General features: G+C 36.8%; 1 protein-coding gene across 1 annotated transcript; it reads right to left on the bottom strand.

The window, feature by feature from the left end:
- Positions 1-20464: 20464 nt before the first annotated feature.
- On the bottom strand, positions 20465-21787 carry LOC127548602 (microfibrillar-associated protein 1-like). The gene has a single exon (XM_051976076.1). The coding sequence runs from the start codon at positions 21785-21787 to the stop codon at positions 20465-20467; it is 1323 nt and encodes a 440-aa protein (XP_051832036.1).
- Positions 21788-22129: the final 342 nt, after the last annotated feature.

The raw sequence follows: 22129 nt of genomic DNA, 5'->3' as shown, positions 1-22129 counted from the left end.
ACAAGTTCCATTAGCTATGTTTAAAAAAAAAAAAAAGGTGGGGGGGGGGGAAATAAGCTTCAATCTGTAAGCTAAGTCTATCAGCTCTAATTGGAAGTAGAGAGCATGTTTCATAATGAGTCATTTGAAAGATTTGGGAACTTTGATAAAAACATGGACCCACTACAATTCTAACATTGATAATCTCTACAATATCAGTGTCATTGCCTTGCCTGTTCTCTTGGTCCTGTTCACATCACTTTGCTTTAGTTCATGTAAGTCTTTCCAAGTTTCTTATTTTTGTTATCTATTTTAATCAGGTATGGCTCCTTGTTGACCCTATTTGGGGTTTTCTAGACAAAGCTAAAAGCTACTAGAGTGGTATGCCATTTCTTTCTTCATCTGTGTGTGTGTGTGTGTGTGTGTGTGTGTGTGTGTGTGTGTGTGTGTGTGTAAACTGAAACAGGGTTAAGTGATTTAGCACTTCAGCTGAGTGTCGCACAATGTCACACAATTAGTATATGTCTGAGGCTAGATTTTTTTTACTCGGGAAGATGTCTTTCTGACTTCAGGTACAGCACTTTATTTACTATATCACCTAGCTTCTGCAGGTTTCTTATAACAATAGTCCTTTAGCTACACCTTATTCAGCCATTCCCCAAACAATAGCCATCCTCTCAAATTTCCAATTTGTTGTCATCACTAAAAGTTGCTATAAAAATCTTTGTACATATGGGTCCTGTTCCTCTTTGATCTCTAATCTAGTTAAGATAGGTATTGCTGGGTCAAAGGGTATATGCAATTTAATAGCTCTTTGGCTATTAAATACTTAGAAATTGTTTTCCAGAATTATTGAACCTGTCTGTTCACAGCTCCATTAGCAGTGTATTAGTATTTGTGTTCTCAATCCCCTCCAGCATTTGTCATCTTCCTTCTTTTTCTTGTCATTTTAGCCAATCTAATGTATGTGAGTTGATATTTCAAAACCATGTGTACTTTTTTTTTGGTAATATGTATTTTTTTCCCGAATGGCTAATGACTCTGATTTATTCCTATGAGAATGTTCCTCACTAATAACTCTACCTCTGTTGGGCAGCACTCCTGGTCAGGCCCAGACCAAGTGTTTGCAAAAACAGGGAAGAAAAGATCATGAATCATTTTTCCAATCTTCAAAAGCTTAGAAAGATAGAGAGATCTGTAATCAGAACTTGGTATGGTGTGGTTTCAAGGTTACAGTAGAGGCATTATTGGGTGAGCTGAACAAAAAAAGATTCCCATTCCACCTCATCCTGCCTCTGCCTTTCAGAAAAAAAGATCTTGATATTCATCAATTTAAATAATAATAATATTTTGATAATGATATTTCAATATCACTGGGTTCCTTTGTAATCCTGTGTATTTTACTTTATGCATTTAAAAACCTTATTTTGAGAAGGGATCCAGACTTCTTGAGCATTCTGATTAAAAAAAAAATTAGAAAGTTTGGTCCTAGAACCAATTAATAAATGTATTAGTAGGATTTAAACCTAGGTCTTCTTGGTTTCAACTTCATTGATCAATTTTTCTATACCAGTGGTATAAAACTCAAGTAGAAATCCACAAATTCATACATAAGGATCTAAGGACATATTAATATAATTTAAAAGTATGATTATCTCTACTGTATTTTATTTATTTTGTTAAATATTTCTAAATTACATTTTAATCTGGTTTGGGCCACATTTGGGGATGTTTTGGGCCCACATTAGGGATGCATGTTTGATACCTCTTTATATACAATTCTGCCTATTATAAAACAGTTGAGCTTCCCCTTTGAGTCTTTGATTACCTAGGGAACAAGCCATTTAAATTTCCTAGACTCCCTAGATCCCTCTTTCCTCTTCTATAGAAGAAAGTCAACTTTAAATGTTTTGAAATCCTTTCTTTAAAAAAGAATGTACATAGATAACTTCAAAAAAATTAAACATTTTTTTGTATGAGTAAAATCGGGAGTGTAAATCAGAATAAAAGGGAAAAACCATAAGAGAGAAGGTGAAAATAATGGGCATTGATCCATAGATCCATATTCAATTTCCATAGGTCTCTTTCTGGGTGTAGATGTCATTTTTCAATCAAAGTTTATTGGGATTGCCATGGATCATTGAATTGCTGGGAAGAAACAAGTCTATCATACTTATTCACAACAACTAGATTATGATCAATATTTTCCTGTTTCTGCTTGCTTCACTTGGCACCAATTCACATAAATTTTTCTGGGTCTTTCTGAAATCGGCCTGTTGATCAGTTTTAGTAGAATAATAATACTGAAATCCTTTCTAACTCTATAGTTTGCATCTTAAGATCCAGGACTGGAATGTAAAGTCTTTGGAAGTAATTTAACACTTCACTCTTGTCTTCCAGGGCTACTGCCTCCCTAGAGCTAATCCAGAAGTTCAATCACTCTGGAAGTCTGTCATTATTTTCTACCTACCCCATTCCACTGAAACTGAATCTTAGTTATTGCTGCTTACTTCAAAGCCAGTAGGTTCTGTATATCTCTAACTTTCAAAGGAGTGTCCATTTCTCTAGTGATTTATAGTAGAAATTCGGATAATATGGGTTTGTCATCCCAAATTAGTCTGAGTTGGAAGGGGTCTCAGAAGTCCTATGCCTGATTGAGAATTTACTCCCTTCCCTCCATTCCCCTAAAGCAAACTGGTCACCTGATTGTCAGTGAGACTTCCACACCCTATTACAGCCAGTGCTTTGTATGCCACATAATCTTAACAATAGTTGATGAACATTTGCTGTGAGATCCTTTCTAAAGACAATTTCTTTTAAGTTTGTATTTCTAGTGCTTGGACTTTTTTTTTTTTAACTAGATAGTTTAATTTCTGTGGGAAAATTCGGGTGATCAAAATACTCCACCAATATAAATCAGTAAGTGCCCAGAAATTTCTATAGTCTTTAAAATGCCCTGTGAAGCTAATTTATCCTGTGTCAGAGGTAACATTGCAGTACTACTGGATTCCTGAAATCGGCTCTCTTCTATCAACTCTGCTACTGCTACTTCTATGTATTTGCACAAAAATGATGAAAGTGAATTAAATAGATCACTTGGTATTGGTAGCTTTGCAAGTAAATGTCCTAGAAAGTTGGTGCTAATATAATCCTGTCACAGATGTGGAAAAGGAGGCACCATGCACCACACTCAGATTGAATATAATTGGGAAATCTCAGTGGGACATCTTCCTGAATCTTTCATACATTTTTTCCTGCATTTCATCTACATATCTTTCTTTTATATACTTGTAGATCTGAAAGAGACCTTAGAAACCATTTAGTCAACCCCTATTTTATAGATAAAGAAATGGTTGTGACTAGTCCAAGATCATATATGTAGTAAACACCAGATGGAAAAGATGAACATTGGTCCTTTAAATCCAGAGCAGGTTAAAAATGACCCTGAAGATGAGGACTTGGCTCTGAAAAGATAAAGAAAGGCAACAAGGATTAACATGGATTTCCCAGAGATTCCATTATAGATATGTGTCAAATGCCACAGGGATACCCTATGAAATTTCTGAGATCGATGTTTAAGTTCTCATGTCTATTTCAGACCATGTAGGATTATATATAGATGATATCTAAAGTCTTTTAAGTCTAATACAGCCACATCCCCATTTTACAGATGAAGAAATAAAGGCCTTTGAAGGTAAGTGATTTGCCAGAAGCTACATAGGTAAAAATCAATCAAGTGGGATTTGGTCCCATGTTTTTTTTTTTTTTTCCCCCACTATAAAATTACTCAGATGGACTACTCAGATCTTTCCTCAAAGAACACCATACTTTCTGAACTGTATGCAGATTTAAGTGAAAAGTTGTGAGCCATTTCTTCTCCCCTCCTCCATTGTTTGTTTGCCTGTTTGTTTTTTGATAAAGGAGAGGGATTTTGTTTTTAATTCAGGACATTTTGCCTGCTTTTAACCAAATCTTCAATCCAGTCAAAATGATTTGTCGAGACCCACTCTGAATGGAGTACAATGGGGGGGCGGGGTAAATGGTCAACCCCTCACTAGGATTTCTGGCTGCTGAAGGAAAAGAACCAATTGGTGAAGAAATAGGATAATGCTAAGGACTGCAGGGAAAATAAGATCTGGACTTCTCTCTTCTTTTCCCTCCCCCTAACTCCAGTGGCTTCTTATTACTTCTAAGATCAACCCTAAAATATTCTGTTGGATTTTAGTCTTCTTATACTTTCCTCTTCCCTCACCACTTCTACTCTTCAATCCAATCCAGTGGATTTCCTGATTCTGGGCATTTTCATTGGCTCTTTCCCATCCTTAGAGCTTTCTTCTCTCCCCTCATTACTGAATCACCTCATTACTGGAAAGAGAATATCTCTATCTTCTGGCATCTTTCAAGTTCTTTACAAGTCCTCCTTAGCAATCTATTTCCAATTTATGCTGTCTATATCTTTATTTATAATTTGTATATTTATGTATTATTTAATATTATATATTACTATATAGTAACATTTTATTAATGTGTATAATATTTATATATTTGCATATATTATAATTGTTTGCATGTTCTCTTCTACTAGACTGTATGCCTCTCAACAGTAAGGAGTTTCCTTCCTTCCCTACTTTCTATGCATAGTGTCTGCCATATTGTCAGTCAACTAGGATTTATTAAATGTTATCAATTCCTTTGGGTTGAAAACCTTTGGTGACAGCTCATTCTCTTGAAGTATTTGGCTTTTTGACAGTTATTTCTTGGGAAGGGGTGTTTTGCTTTTTTTCCTTTGATCTTAACTCTAATTCCAGAGAATTTATGATCATTCTGCCTCTATTCCTTGGAACCGAGCAGAACAACCCTCACCCCACTGTTAAGAATCTTTCAACTGATGCCCATGACTTGTCATCTAATGCTTTCACCAGCCTAGTTGTATTTTTTGAATTTTCTGTATTTCTTTCCCCACAATTTTGTTTTATTTAAGTTCCTTTTGAGAATAAAGAAAGGATGTTGAAAAAGTTTTTCTTGGTACTTGAACACATTAAGAAAATATTAGAAAGTACAACAATTGGAGCTAGTTCCTGACACTTAAGAAGTTGAAAATGCCAACATGAGATAGGTTCTAGTATCTTAATGTGAATATTTTGTTATAGACTTCCAAATTATAAAAAGAACATTTACCCAGTGTTTTTGATTAGTTGATATATTAAGGGGGAAGCTAAATCAGATGTATTGAAAATATCAAAGATCTTGTGATGCTCATATTTCTATCCCATCTTCTGTATTAAGAGTGCTTCCTTTGTATGGCAAATGATGATACTGACCTTAACTTTGGTGCTAATCATTGAGTATTGTTATTGCTTTGATTACTTTCAGAGTCTATCTAGGTAATGAGATAACAAAATGTGTATTTGAATAAAAATATGTAAGAAAATACCTTATTAAGGTGTGGTAGATACATTGTTACTTTTGTGTATTTGTCAAGTATTCTGCTTCTTGAAGATCTGTTTGCAGTTTATTTTCAAATGTTATTGCTGAACATATTTCCATCTTCTGGATTAGAGTGACTGATCCATGAGCTTGGGGTCAGTTTTTTAGGTTAAATATGTGCATTTATTCTAAACATTTTCATACTTCTTGTGCTGCAGAAGAAAAATCAGATAAAAAAAAAGGGGGGGAGGGAATGAGACACAATCAACAATAACAAAAAATGAAAATACTGTCAAGATCCACATTTAGTCCCTATAGTCATCTTTCAAGATCCATATGACTCTCACAAGTCTATTGAAATTGGCCTGAATCACCTCATTACTGAAAAGAGCCAAGTCCCTTACAGTTAATCATCCCATAATCTTATTGCTCAGTACTATGCTCTTGGTTCTACTCACTTCATTTGGCATAACTTCATATGTCTTTCTAGGCCTTTCTGAAATCATCTAGCTGATCATTTCTTATAGAATATAATAGTCAATTACATTCATATACCATAACTTATTCAGTTATTCCCCACAGATGGGCATCCACTAAGCTTCCTTGCCACTACAAAAAGGGCTGCTACAAATGTTTTTCCATATGTGGGTCTTTTTTTCCATTTTTTAATGATCTCTTTGCAATACAAATCCAATAGAGACACTAATAGATCAAACAGTATGCACAGTTTTATAGACCTTTGGGCATAGATCTAAATTGCTCTTCAAAATGGTGGATCAGTTCACAACTCCACCAACTATGTATTAGTGTCCTAGTTTCCGCACATCCCTCCAACATTTATTATTTTTCTGTCACCTTAGCAAATCTGAGAGGTGTGAGGTGGTACTTCAGAGTTGTCTTAATTTGCATTTCTCCAAGCAATACTGATTTAGAACATGTTTTTATGACTAGAAATGGCTTTAATTTCTTCATCAGAAAATTTTGTTCAAATTGCTTTACCATTTATCAATTGGAGAATGACTTGTATTCTTATAAATTTGAGTCAATTCTCTATATATTTTAGAGAAAAGGCCTTCATCAGAACCCTTGGATATAAAATTTTATTTCCAGTTTTCTGCTTTTCTTTTAATCTTGGCTGAATTGGTTTTGTTTGTACAAAAATTTAATATAATCAAAATTATTCATTTTGCATTTAATGTATTCTAGTGCTTCTTTGGTCATAAATCATTTCCTTCTCTACAGATTTGAGACTCTTTGACTAAATCATAAACCCATTTCTACTTTATCTTGGTATTAGGTATTGTTAATGCCTAGTTTCTACATACAAATTTCCAATTATCCCAGAAATTTTTGTCAAATAGCAAGTTCTTATCATAGAATAGTATTTGGGTTTATCAAACATTAGATTATTATAGTCATTGACTACTGTTTTGTGAATCTAATCTATTCCACTGATTACACTCTATTTCTTAGCCAGTACCAAATGGTTTTGATGATTGCTGCTCTAAATAGTTCTGGCCACCTTGATTTGAATTTTTTTCATTAATTTTCTTAAAATTCCTAACTTTTTGTTTTTCCAGATGATTTTTTTTATTTGTTCTAGCTCTATAAAGTAACTTCCTGGCAGTTTGATTGGTATGACATTGAACAAGTAGATTAATTTAGATAGAACTGTCTTATTATATTAGCATGACCTTCCCATGAGCACTTGATATTTTTTTCCATTTGTTTAGATCTAACTTTGTGTGAAAATTGTTTTATAATTGTGTTCATATAGTTCCTGGCTTTGTCTTGGTAGATAGACTCACAAATATTTTATATAGTCATTTTAAATGGAATTTTTCTTTATCTCTTGCTGTTGGACTTTGATGTTAACATACAGAAATGCTGATTATTTATGAAGATTTATTTTGTATCTTGCAACTTTACTAAAGTTGTTAATTATTTCTAGTATTTTAATTGATTCTTTAGTATTATCTAAATATACTACCATATCATCTGCAAAAAGTGATAATTTTCTTTCCTCAATATCTATTCTTATTCCTTCAATTTCCTTTTTTCCCCCCTCTTATCACTAAAAGTAATATTTTTAGCACAATATTGAATAGTAATAGTGATAATGGGCAACCTTGTTTCACCCTTGATCTTATTGGGAATGCTTCTAGTTTATCCCCTGCTGATGATTTAGATAGGGGATACTTATCATTTTAAAGAAAACTCCATTTATTCCTGTACTATCTAGTTTTTATTTTTTTTTTAAACAGGAATGAGTGTTGTATTTTGTCAAATGCTTTTTCTGCATCTAATGATATAATCATATGATCTGTTTGGTTATTGATATAGTTAATTATACTAATAATTTTCCTGATATTGAATCAGCTCTACATTCATCCTGGTGATAAATTGTTGTAATCAATTTGCTAATATTTAAGATTTTTATATCAACATTCATTTAGAAAGTTGATCTACAACTTTTTTTTTTCTGTTTTGATCCTTCCTGGTAAAAGTATCAGCATTATATGTCGAATTTGGTAGGACTCCTTATTCCCCTATTTTTATCAAATAATTTGTATAGTATTGGAATCAATTATTATTTAAATTTCTGGTAGAATTCACTTGTAAATCCATCTAGCTTGGAGTCCATTTTAAAGTCTGTTCCTATAACTGCATTTGCTGAGGACGGCCATCAGTGCTTACCACTTCAGCACTGAGTATGGACACATTAGAATCTGTTACTGCCATAAGGCAGTTGTTTTGATTTTTTTTTCCTTCTAAACTTTTACAGTATTATGAACACAAAACTACACAAAAAGAAACTAGACTCAAACACTTGATAAATCCACTTATTTATAGCATACGTCCTTTTCCTAGTCATGGGAACTGCTATTTACCTACCCTGAATAACAAATGGATATTCTTGAAGTGATCAGGCCCATCATGCTTATAGCAATTTTCTTAAATCTAGAGGTTTTTTTTTCCCCTTTTCTAGAAATTGAGTCCACCACTCCTGAAGCTGTAATCATAGCATTTTAAGGAAAATCTTGAGGTGGATTCTTCAGATAAACATATGCATCTTTCCTAAATTGTACTTTCTTATTTCATTTATTGGCCAAACATAAATACCTTCACACTAGCCAACATAAAGACAGGCTGTAGTTTAGATGGAAAGCTGATGGTCTCAATGGATTTGGGGGGATTCCTTTTTGGCTATGGCATACCCAGAGATGCAAAATCAATGAAAGCTGCTGTTTTTTTCCCCATCCCCCACACTCCCATGTTCAGGTGGCTCCCTTCTCTATAGCCCTGGTCTCCTCTTGCATTTTAAAAAGTACTCGGGAGTTAATATTAAGTAACAATGCAACAAAACTTGATAACTTACATGTAAACTAATTTTAACACTAAATTGAATATACGCCCCCTTCCTCCCACTAATTCCCTCTTAAATCTTCACCAATTCTTGGTTTTAACCTCATTTATTTTTCCTCTGATAGCCATAGTGGGTATGCTTGATGGAGAGGTGGAGTGAAGGACCCCAAATTCAAACCTAGCCTCAGATCCTAGTTATGTGATCCTAGGCAAATCATTTGATCTCCGTATATGTTTTTTTCATCTACAAAATGGTAATAAGAGTACTTAACCTCTCAAAGTTTATGAAGATCAAATTTGATATTTGTGAAATGCTCTGTAAACCTTAACTTAGCTTTATATAAATGCTAGATTGCTGTCATCATTATTGATATACTCGTCAACATCCTTTCTAATATGTAGAATGTTGGGATACCTGGGAGAGCTGTTGGAACACATGAGAGCCACCTGCCAGTGGCTGCTGGAGATCCAACCCAGAATGAATCTCCTCTTGTGAGAGGATGATACAAGGAATCTGAGGGGCAGTTGCTGTTCTCTGACCTCTCTGACTGAGAGGCCGTTGCATTGTCTGACCTCTTTCCTCTTCCCTCTGCCTCCAATTTGCTCAAAGTCCACAGCACCTGTCAGCAAACTCTGCCCTGCAACTCCTTCAGATGTTATGATCCACAGCTGTGGAGGCTCTTGGGGAATTGATTTGTCCCTTAATAGTAGAACCCCAAACTGAAATACTTCAAAAATCTCCAGGGGCCAAGTGTTGATGAGGAGAATGGTGAGAAAGCAGTTATCAACAAAAAGCCTGGGAAAGCCCCAAATAGTGTTTTGGTGTGTGTGTGTGTGTGTGTGTGTGTGTGTGTGTGTGTGTGTGTAATCATAGGCTGGGAATAGGAGATTCTTACCTTGTATACCACAAGGGGAGGGGAAGTCAGGATCAACAAATGCTTATTAGGCACTTAATGTGTACCAAGCAGTAGAAATCCAAAACCAAAAAAATTCTACACATATCCATATAGCAATATAGAAAGACTACATATGCAAAATTGTTTTAGGAAGCCGTGCAGAAGCAGATTAGGGGAGGGGTAGTGTGTAGTTTTCTCTTCTCTAAATTATGAAGTTTTCTGAGAGCAGGTTTCTTGGGGCTTCTGGAGGCAGCCTTAGTTTCAGTTCAGATCAATAATCACCTCAAATACAGCCAGCTGTTAAAAGTTCAAATCCTTTATTGTCTCCTTCAAAATAGCCCAGTTAGCTTTCGTAGAGGCCTGTCTCTCCCCTTGATTCCAAGACCTCCTGTTGCTTGTCCTTTGCCTCTGCCAACTTTAGCCTCTAGCTTTCTCCAACTTCTGGCTTCTCAATCTCCCCTACTGACTCCTGGCTGAGGCTCCAAGAGCTTCTTATATATGATCTCTTAAAAGTGTAAACTCAAAGTTTGACTCCTCCTCCCAGAGAGTGGGATTGTGGTTTCCGGACTTGTGAATCTCCAAGCTAATGTGTGAACTTTTAAAGGTGTGAACTTAAGTACATAAGTTTCTATCAATTCCAGTGAGTTAGCACCTTGTTTCAAGTTCTGGCCCAAAACAGTAGTGCAATCAGTTAAGCTTTGGATAAAATGAAACTTGGACTGAGTCTTGAATGACTTGATGATTAAACTGGATGGCTCAGTGGGAGAATGCATTAAACTGGAAGGCAGAAAGACTGAGTCAAGATCTGCCTGAAGATACTTTGTACGTATGGTGTCCCAGGTAAGCCATTTAACCTTTGACTACCTTAGCTTCCCCATTTGTAAAAGTGGAGGGAGGATAGCATCCACCTACCAGGGTTGTTATGAAGATGAAGTGAGAAGAGTGCTTTGCAAACCTTCCAGCACTCTATAAATGTTAGCTGTTATGATGACCTCATTGACTGAGGGATCCTTGAAGGAAAAGGAGAATATTTTAGGCACTGGGAACAGCCGGTGTGAAGACACAAGATAGAAGGTGGTGAGTGTCCAGACCAGAAGGCCAGTCTGGCTGGAGCAGAGAATGTGAAGCAGAGGGCAGATAGTCAGCCTGGAAGAGTGGCAGAATCCAGACAGAAAGCTTTGAGCCAATCCTTGAGACAGAAGGGGGTCATTACAGTGGAATCAAGAATGACAGTCAGCTCTGTGCTTGGGGAGAAAGGACTTCATTCAGACAATTTAGAACTGGAAGGAACTTGATCTTCTTTTATCTCCTCTGGCCTGACTTTTTTTTTTTTTAACAAAACAGGAAACAGAGCTCTGAATTGTGTTTCATATATAAGTTGTGCTATATGTCATATATAATATATGTATAATGTGTGTCTATACACATTGAATAATAGAAGATATAAGATTTTATAAAATTTATATGTATACATACCTTTATATGCATAGAAATAATTTAAATGTTATAAAACAAATTTTTAGTCATATTCATCACTTCCACCCAGATACATAAGTGTCAAGGTATGCATTAACACATATGGGTCCTATTAGTCTTTGACAAAGATGTTTTTTCTCAAAACCAGTGTCCTTAGAGGCTATTAGCATTGTAAGGATGCTAAAACATTGAATACAAACAGATCTGAATGTATCTGCAAAACCATTTTTCCACAATAGCTGTATACAGTAGACACAGTTGATAATGAACTCAGATCTGACACAGCACAGTTCATTCAGCTGTTAAGATGACCAAAGGTCCCTCACAGCTTTAGTATTTTGACAAGTGCAAAGTATAATTCCAGGTATAAGGAATTAATCTGTCTACAGACACAAAGGGAAGAATGCACAATTGGGGATTTCTATAGTCTTCTAGATTCCTTTGCTCATGTAAGAGGATCGAGGAACATAGGTTGAACTAGTCTGAGACCAGCAATTTTGGTGCCTGGGGAGTATGTCATGTGGTAGCTTCCTAGCTGAATTAAGAAATAATTTCTGTTATTGGAGGGAAACACTCAAGTAGTTTTGTGATCTTTTCTCTACAAAGCAAAATGCAATCCATTCTGTGGCTCTTGGCCATTTTATCTTAGTAAGTCATGTTTTTTGTGCATATCCTTGATTTATTAATACCATCACTGTCTATATTCCAAAGAAGTAAAGAAAAAGGAAAAGATCTTTTATATACAAAAATATAACAACTCTTTATGTAGCAAAAAAAGAATTAGGAAAAAGAGATGCCCACCAATTGGAGAATGGCTGAACATGTGATACAATTGTGATGGATTGCTATTGTAATAAAAGAAAAGAGAAATGGTTTCAGGAAGACTTGTATGTACAAATTTAAAGTGAAGTGAGCAGAACCAAGGTAATATTGTACTCAGCTATACTGTGTGAAGATCAACTATAAATGACATGTTTTGATTAGTGTGCTGATCAATACAGTCAATTCTAAATGATTTATGATGAAAATGCTATCCACCTCCAGAGGAGAATTGATAACTTCTGAAGATTGAAGTATAATTTTCCATTTTATTTTTCTTGCTTTTTTTCAAAATGATTAATAGAAATGTTTTGCATGGTTTAACATGTATAATTTGCTATTGTTTGCTTTTTTCTAGGTGGGGTAAAAACTGGAGGGAGAGGATAGAAAACTTAATTTTTAAAAAATTAAATAATTTATCATTTTTTTAAAGATCACTTTTGGAGGAAGAAGAAACTTGTGTTTTATCTACATACCACAGAGCACTCGGGATCTTGTCTAGCTGTACCCTTGCCAAATGTTCAGCACATCTTTTCTTAACATCTATTTCTCTAAAGTTGTTAATCATGTCCTTGCAGCCTATTTTGCCACATATCATACCCTTCTCAGCACCTTCTTTGACAAAAATCAAATGAAATACTTTTAGATGTTGCCATCTTGAAGATCATCTATTTTTAAAGTCAGGATGGCATAGTGGCTAGAAAGTTGGCCTCAGCATCAGGGAAATGGGAATTAAAACATTATTTCTGATAAGTTTTTCTTTTTTTTTTAAATTTTCAAAAGATATACATGAATAATTTTTCAACATTAACCCTTGCAAAATCTTGCATTCCATTTTCCCCACTTTCTTTCCCCCCACTTCCCCTAAAATCCCCTAGTAATCCAATATATGTTAAATCCAAGATGTGCAGTAAAATAATTGTATAAATATGTATGCATAAGAAAAATTAAATCAAAAAGGGAAAAATGAGAGAAAATAAAATGCAAGCAAACAACAACAGAGAGTGAAAATGCTGTTATGATCCACACTCAGTTCCCAAAGTCTTCTCTGGGTATAGATGGTTCTCTTCATCACAGGAACATTGGAATTGGCCTCAATCATCTCCTTATTGAAAAGAGCCATGTACATCAGTGATCATTGATCACTGTGAAATCTTGTTGCCATATACAATGATCTCCTGGTTCTGCTCATTTCACTTAGTTTAAGTTCATGTAAGTCTTTCCAGGTCTCTCTGACATCATCCTAATAATAGTTTTATAGAACAATAATATTCCGTAACAATCACAGACCATAACTTACTCAGCTATTCCTTAACTGATGGGCATCTATTCAGTTTCTAGTTTCTTGCCACTACAAAAAGGGCTGCCACAAACATTTTTACACATGTGTGAAGTGTTCTCTTGTTTTCAAAAATATAATTGTTCTCTGGTAGCAGATTTCTAGGGGAGCTTCTGGAGGCAGCCTTAGTTTCAATTCTGATCAATAATCATCTCAAATGCAGCCAGTCCTTTATTGTCTCTTCCAAAATAGCCTGTTAGTTTTCATTGGTTCCAAGAGCTCTTGCTACTAGTTATTTGTCTCTTCCAGCTTCAGCCTCCAACTCACTCTGAATCTCCCAACTGAATTCTGGCTCTCAATCTCCTCTCTGAGTCTGTTTTCTCAGTCTCCTAAAACTGACTTCTCACTGAGGCTAGTCTTTTTATATGCTCTTTTAGAGGTGTGAACTCAAAGGTTGACTCTTCCTCCAAGAATGGGATTGTGGGTTCCTGACTTGTGAATCTCCTGACTTTTGAATCTCCCAAAAGTGTGAACTCCAATGAGTACTTAAATACATTAGTGAGCTAGAGAACTTGCTAAGTACCATGCTAAATTAGATAAATGACTTAATACTTTGTAAGGATTCTAACACATGTGGGTCTCTTGCCCTCCTTTAAGATCTCTTTGGGATATTAGGCCCAGTAAAGACACTGCTAGATCCAAGAGTATGCAATTTTTATAGCCCTTTTGGCATAATTCTGATAACTATTAATGACATAACCATAGAAAAGTCTTTGAGACTCTGAGTGGCCAAGGTTACTATCCAGGAGAAGTATTTGCACAGCAAATATTCAATCAGCATTGGGAAGAGTCCTCAATAGGACTCCCCTATTCCAGTGAAATCAAAGCCATTTTAATTTATGGTGTTCCAATAGAAAGCCCCGGTCACCTCATTCTAGTTACAGCCCTGCCTAAGAGGGTGGACAAATCCCATCTATTCACATTGTCAATCTTTAGGTTTCTGATATCATACCAATTTCAGTCTAGTAAAAAAAAAAGTGATTCCTAAAGACAGGACTCATGTACTGCATTTTTCACCATGGAAAAAGTTAAGATAATTCTTGAAAAGAGCATTACAGTAGGGGGAAGCAGTATGCAAGGCCTCTCTTGTGCTATAGGATGGTAGCATAAGGGCACATCCTAGAATTAGCTTCTCAAGCTGGGAAGTGACTTAGGAGTGTGCAGAAACAAATCAGAATAATTTCTTTTCATGGACTGGACCAAAGGTTGCAAAATAGAAATGGAGATATATATATATATCCACAAATAGTTATCAAGAGAAGACATCCTTGAAATTCGCCAGGAAAGGTCTGTTTTTGCTTGAGGGTGGAGACGGTTTTAGATCAGGTGCAGGCTGAGGGCAGGCAGCAGCAGCCAGAGCAGGGCAGGCAGCTCACAGCTGAGCAGACGGGAGGGAGGTGGGGTATGATCTCAGCAGTCTCTTCAGGGAGAGCTTTGCTACAGGATTGGCTACTTTGCCCTGGCAGCAAGAGAAGCTAAAAATACCAGGGGTGAAGAATACAACCCCAAACATCTAGAGTCTCTCGGAATCTGGCTACCCCTCCCCCACAGTGTCTCAGCACACTCTGAGTCTCAGAGTACAGGTGAAGCACAGTCCTGCTAATGCCTCGCTGCCACCCCCACAGTCTGTAGAGGAAGCTCGGTAACATCCCCCCAACTCCGCACCCCACCAAAAAAACCAGATTCCATTTGGTTTTTTTTTCTTTTTTTCTTTGCTAATTTGTCTTTGATTCTTCTCTGATAAAATGAGCAAAAAATTGAAATGGACCTTAACCATTGACAGCTTCTATAAGGATAGAGAGCAGACTCTAAACCCTGAGAAGACTAAAAACAGATTATTGCCAGGTGAATTCCCAAAGGAGGAGATCATCTGTTCCTCAGCACAGATGAACCCCATAGAAGAAATTAAAAAGGCTCTCACAAGAGAGCTAGAAGAAAAATGAGAAAAGGAGAGGGAGGCTTGGCAAGAGAGTCTGGAGAAGTCATCCCACTCATTTAAAGACAGAGTAGATAAAGAAATCAAATCCTTGAAAAATAGGATTAGTGAACTGGAAACAGAAACTAGCTCTCTAAAAAATAAAATTGGCGAAATGGAAAAAAAATTCCATAGAACAAAACAACTCAATTGGACAATTAGAAAAAGATATTTTTAAAAAAGTGAGTGAAGAAAATACTTCATTGAAAATCAGAATTGAACAAATGGAACTTGAATGACTCAAGGAGACAACAAGAATCAAACAAAAGCAAAAAAATGAAACTATGGAAAATAATGTGAAATACCTTCTTGGGAAAACAACAGACCTGGAAAATAGATCCAAAAGAGGTAATCTGAGAATTATTGGACTCTCAGAAAAATATGATGAAAAAAAGAGCCTGGACACTATTTTCCAGGAAATTATCAAAAAGAACTGCCCAGAAGTCATAGAAACAGAGGGTAAAATAGACATTGAAAGAATTCATCGATCACCTACTGAAAGGGATCCTAAAATCAAAACACCAAGAAATATAGTGGCCAAATGACAGAATCCTCAGACGAAGGAAAAAAATACTGTAAGCGGCTAGAAAAACACAATTCAAATATAGAGGAGCCACAATAAGGATTATCCAGGATCTAGCAGCATCCACCTTAAAAGATCAAAGGACCTGAAATATGATATTCTGAAAGGCTAAGGAACTCGGTATGCAACCAAAAATAACTTACCCAGCTAGAATGAGCATCTTTTTCCAGGGAAGAAGATGGTCATTCAACGAAATAAGCGAATTTCACCTATTTTTGATGGAAAAAAACCAGAACTTAACAAAAAGTTTGATCTACAAATATAAACCTCAAGAGAAACCTAAAAAGGTAAAAAGAAATCTTGGGAACTATATTTCTGCTATGAAGATGTATAAAGAATACATGTATACCTTGCTCTAGAAACTAGAGGTGGAAAGGACATTGTACCAGAAAAAGGGTAAGAGAGGGTACTACATCTCACAAAGAGGCAAAGGTAATCTATTATATCTGAGAGAAAGAATGGAGGGGGGTGAATATAGTGGGTATCTTATTGCCATCAGAATTGGCTTTGAGAAAAATTTTAGACACATTCAATTTATGGTGAAACTTCTCCCACCTCATTGAAAAGTGAGAAGGGAAAGGTGAAAAGGGAAGGAATAAGCTAAGCAGAAGAGAATAAAGAAACTGTGAGGGAAAGGAGTAAGATGGGGGAGGAACTCTAAGGCAGGGGAAGGGATACTAAAAAGGGAGGGCTGTGAGAAGCAAGTGGTGCTCACAAGTTTAATACTGGGGAGGGATATAAGGGGGAAAGAAGGGAGAAAAGCATAAACAGGGGTTAACAAGATGGAAAGTAATACAGAATTGGTAATTTTAACCATAAATGTGAAGGGGGTAAATTCATTTCCCAGAGTTCTTTCTCTGGGTGTAGCTGATTCTAATCATTATTGAACAGATGGAACTGATTTGGTTCATCTCATTTTTTAAGAGAGCCACATCCATCAGAATTGATCATCATATAGTATTGTTGTTGAAGTACATAATGATCTCCTGGTCCTGCTCAATTCACTCAGCATCAGTTCATGTGAGTCTCTTCAGGCCTTTCTGAAATCATCATTTCTTACAGAACAATAATATTCCATAACATTCATATACCACAATTTGTTCAGCCATTGTCCAATAGATGGGCATGCACTCAACTTCCAGTTTCTAGCCACTGCAAAGAGGGCTGCCACAAACATTTTTGCGCATACAAATCCCTTTCCCTTCTTTATGATCTCTTTGGGATATAAGCCCAGTAGTAACACTGCTGGATCAAAGGGTATGCACATTTTGATAACTTTTTGAGCATAGTTCCAAATTGCTCTCTAGAATGGCTGGATGTATTCACAATTCCATCAGCAATGTATCAAGTATCCCAGTTTTTCCACATCCCCTCCAACATCCAAAATTATCTTTTCCTGTTATCCTAGCCAATCTGACAGGTGTGTAGTGGTATCTCAGAGTTGTCTTAATTTGCATTTTTCTGATTAATAATGACCTGGAACATCTTTTCATATGACTAGAAGTAGTTTCAATTTCTTTATCTGAAAATTGTCTGTTCATATTCTTTGACCATTTAATTTATAAGAAATCAAGCCATTCTCCAACTGATAGCCAATTCTCTATATATTTTGGAAATGAAGCCTTTACCCGAATTTTTGACTGTATATTTTCCCAGTTTGTTTCCCTTCTAATCTTGTTTGCATTAGTTTTTGTACAAAAGTTTTACAATTTGATATAATCAAAATTTGATAGAGATACTTTTTGAGAGGAATGACTTTCCTTTACATATCACTAAAAGAGTTCCAATATCACACTTTTCTTAAAACACTGAAATTGATAGAGCAAATATTGTACCTGTTTTCTGAATAAAGAAATAGCCACAGAGGCTGATTTCTCTATGATCACACAATTCGTCACTTCTTTCAGTTGGGTTCCAGAGTAGGAGTCACTTGAATTATAAGCCCACTTTGAACTTTTAAGTGCATAACTTTAATCAGAAAATAGGAAAATATTGTGGTTCAAAAGGCTCTGGGTTCAAATTTCGCCTTTGGTTACTCCCTTTGATCTCCTTTTTCTGATAACTTAAAATGAGGGAGTTGGATTATAATCTCTGCAGTTCTGGTTTTATGATCAAATCATTCTATTCCTTTTCTACAGTCCTAGGAACCTGACCCTGAAGAACAAATCCTTAACTCTCTTCAAAGTCAATCTCCCTTCTTAGGAAAGTGGTAAAAGTAAATTTTCCAGTCTCTCCCCACATACCTGCTTTTATTTTCTTTCTAAACAAATGCAAGCAAGAAAACAAATTAGAATTTGATAAAGCCTGGGGTCCTTTCTGCTTATATAGATTTCCTCCTCAGCAACTCCCCTCAGTAGATAAAGGGATTTTTAATCTCTTGGGAGCAAAGAGAAATCTGGGAGGGGAGCCTTTATCAATGAAATACTCTTTCCTAATTCACTTCTGGAGGCCTGAAGCCAATGTCAGCTCTCATTAAAGAGGTGGTTTGTATTTCTGTTCTGATTGGAATCTACAGACTGGATAATCATCTCGGTAGGATATCAGGGAAAGAGGCACCTCTTTGACTTAACTAAGAAGAGAGAATTGCTGATATTTGTTGTTAGTAAAGCCAAAAAGCTAGAAAATGTCATTCAGGTACATCATGCCTTGAACAGTTTTGACTAGCTTTGTTCAACTCAATGCTCCTTTTCACTTATTAGGACCTAGATAGGGATTATATTTGATCTTTGGGCTTGGAGGTTTGTCCTTGGGGTTGGCAGGGCAGGAAGAGATGGAGTCAAAGCACACACAAGGAAAGTCATTGAAATCTTGTCAAAGGTCTGAAACTGTCTCTCCAATTCCTTAGCCTTCAAAAGGCTCTCTGTGTACCTCAATGTTTCAACTATACAGCCTCAACATCAAGAAGCTGGAACAAACTTTCTTAATAGTTTTCATAATATGGTGCAAGGCTTTTTTCCTCTGTTTTACTGTATGAAAAAAGTGCTTCTATAACTAGGAACAAACAAAATAAACTATACTAAGTCACAGGTACTTTGAGATCTCTGTTCTTATTTTATATGTTGTGAAAATGTATGGCCTTTTCATACAGAAGGTAGGGTGAAGGAACAAGAGTTGGTTTTGTGTAGAATATTTGGAATTGCCTGAAATGAAATGATATAGATAGTAGAGTGCATCACCCCAAAAAGGAAGAATAAGATTAAATATACAAAAGCAGTGAGGTCTATTTTTAGGAGATATTAACAAGAATGAGATGTGTGAACTGTGAATAGAAAGAAATAATGGGTATATCTAGATTATAAAGGCCTTCAAAGTCAGTCAAAAAACTTATTACTGACAAAATTGCTATATCTTTTTAAAATTTTGCCCTATAGTCAAGACAAGTTTTTTTTGAACAAATACATTTTGATGCTCTTTGGATTAAGAATCAGTTATTTTCCTTGTCTCTCTACTTTAATGAACTCATTTTTTCAGGTGTAGAAAATAACTCTAGCGATCTTACTAGATGTGAGTAGAATAGTTAAAATTTGAACCTGCCTTCTGTCTCCAATTACAGAATGCTTCCAGGGGTCCTCAAACTACGGCTTGTGGGCCAGATGCGGCAACTGAGGACTATTATCCCCCTCACCCAGGGCTATGAAGTTTCTTTATTTAAAGGCCCACAAAACAAAGTTTTTGTTTTTACGATAGTCCGGCCCTCCAACAGTCTGAGAGACAGTGAACTGGACCCCTGCGCCAGTTAAGCAAAACTCAAACAACTGCATCTGACAGCATATGCATCATTTGTACCAAGAGCCATAAAGTCATAGATTTGGACCTAGAAGAAGCTTTTACAAACACATACTTTATTAGTTTTTAAAGCATTTTAATTAATATTTTAGATCTCTGAAAATACATTCAAAATACATTATTTTGTACTTAATTATCATGCCATAATACAATGTGAGATAATGGTAATGGAATAAACAAATCTAGAAGTTTCTCAGAAGGAGTAGTAGCCAAGAATCTCAAAGTCAATGATTCTGCTATGTTCTCATTGGCTGCTACACAGATTTTTGTTCCCAGAAAACAATTTTCCAGGATGGCTTGAGAACTTTGCCCATTCTTTTGGATCCCAGGCCTGTCTTCTTCCTCGGAAGTCTATATGCATTCCCATGAAATATGTTCACTCTCCTGCTTTGCTTTCTCTTTGTCTAAATGGTGTACCTCTCACTGTTCTATCAAATATTCCATGAATTTCTGCCCATTTACCACAGCCATTTGACTCTTCTTGTTCCTCTAATTCAATTTGTGCTTTCAGCTCCTCCTCCAGTCCAAACTCCAAAAAGAAATTGCAGTGTTTTTGTTTGTTTGTTTTTTGTAAAGTCTGGGCTAGCTTTCTGGAGGTCTCCAGACTAGCCTTGGTGTTAGTGGACTAGGCTGGTCAAAGATAGAATGTTCTCTTTCCAATCCTTCATTTTAGGGTCCCTTTGGAATCATAAAATGAATGCTAGGCTCAAAAGGTGCCAGAAAAGAAGTTTTGCATGAACAATCTTGGGGGGAAAAAAAACACCAACAAAAACAAACTTCCCCATATGTCCAGAGTTGGGGAAGTAAGTGATTGAATCCTAAGTAGTTTTCCTCTTCTTGGCAGATGGCCTTTCAAATACATTTCGTACCCCAGCTGCTTTTTCTCTGAAGAACCTGGCATTTTGGGCACTCTCTTGACCCCAAGCTGAATCAAAGGAAGTGGTATCTTGATCCACAAGATGGGTATATTTGGTTCTGCCTGATCGTCCAAAGTTCTTGACCTGCATAATTTTGGGAAGAATTGCCTTATTGAAATGATCCTCCAGGGTGGGAACATTGAAATCTCTCTTGTATATTTCTTCCTCTTTATCCATAAAGAAAGCACCTCGGTGATAGTACTTCTGCAAGAACTTGTATTTGCCCTTGACAGCTTTGTTGGTAATAACTTTGCCATTTGCTTGGAGTTCAGCTCGTCTTTCCTCTTCCGGCAGGTTTCGCATATGTTCAATCTCTGCTTTCTCCTTCTCCCTCGCTATTCGATCCTCTCTGTCCCGTTTGATTCTTTTTAGCTCCCGAACTTTCCATGCCTCATATGCCTCCTCATCGTTCTCGTCATCTGTATTGAGCGCATCTAGGGCAGCCAAGGAACGTTTGTTTACCCTTAGTTCTTTCTTTGTCTCCTCTTCCACGATCTTGAGAGTATACTTGCGTCTCTCCTCAGCCAGATGTTTTGCCTCCTTCTCCCACTCCTTCTGCTTCCGTGCTTCCGCCTCACGCTCTTTAACTGTTAACCGGTCCTTCTTTCGAGTGAAGACTGGCTTGAGACGGGCTTCCATTTCATCCTCACTCTCCGTATATTCTTCATACTCCGATTCTGAGTCGGATTCCTCCCCAGAATGCTCTTCATCTTCCACTTCCATGACTTCAATTTCTTCATTTTTCCTTTCCTGTGCTCGCTTTCGCATCAGGTCCCGCCGCCACTCAATTTCCTCCTCATCAATTTCTTTCTCCTCTTCCTCCCCACTGTCCTCTCGCTCCACTTGTCTTGCATCTCCTGCTTCTTCAGAATCGCTTTTTCCTATCACTTCAGGCTCTATTATTTCCCGATGCCGGGCCAACCTTTCTTCCGCATCTTCCTTAATGCGCTTTTGTAAACGCCGAAGCCGGGGATCGCTGGGTGAATCCTCTTCCTGTTCCTCGGGCTCTGCTTCTTCTTGCTCCTTGGCTTTCTTAAGGAATTGAAATTCCTCATCCTCCTCATCTGAGGACACCTTAGGGGCGTAGACTGGTCTCTTCCCCGACACGTAACGTATCACCTTCACTTTCTCCATTGAAATCTCCCCTTTCTCATTGTAAACTGGGACGGCCCCAGCCGTGGAATGAACTGGGGGCTGCTTCGAGAAAAGCCTCAGGATCGACATGATGTCAATAGCAGCAGCGGCGGTACCCGAAGCAAAGAAGCAAAACAGTCAGCGCAGGAAACGTAAACGACCTCTTCTTCACTCCTCCGGATGTAGCAACAAATCTGAGGAGAGGAACCCGATATACACGGTAGAGCCCCCGACCAAAATATAATGTTCTGGCTAGCTTTCTGAGGGTCCTCCGAATGGGCTTTGGTTTCAGCAGAATATTGCCGAGAATAATCGGGAATTAAGTCCAAAGTCTTTATCTCCTTCACAGTCAGTTTCCTTCTCCTGGGGCCTGGCTAGCTTTCTGAGGCAGCTTCAGATGGGCTTTGGTCTCAGGATACAGGACAGGAACCA

The sequence above is a fragment of the Antechinus flavipes genome, chromosome 1, assembly GCF_016432865.1.
Source record: "Antechinus flavipes isolate AdamAnt ecotype Samford, QLD, Australia chromosome 1, AdamAnt_v2, whole genome shotgun sequence".
Taxonomy (NCBI): Eukaryota; Metazoa; Chordata; class Mammalia; order Dasyuromorphia; family Dasyuridae; genus Antechinus; species Antechinus flavipes.
The sequence above is the reverse complement of the archived record's forward strand: the minus strand, read 5'-3'. Positions and strand labels throughout refer to the sequence as shown.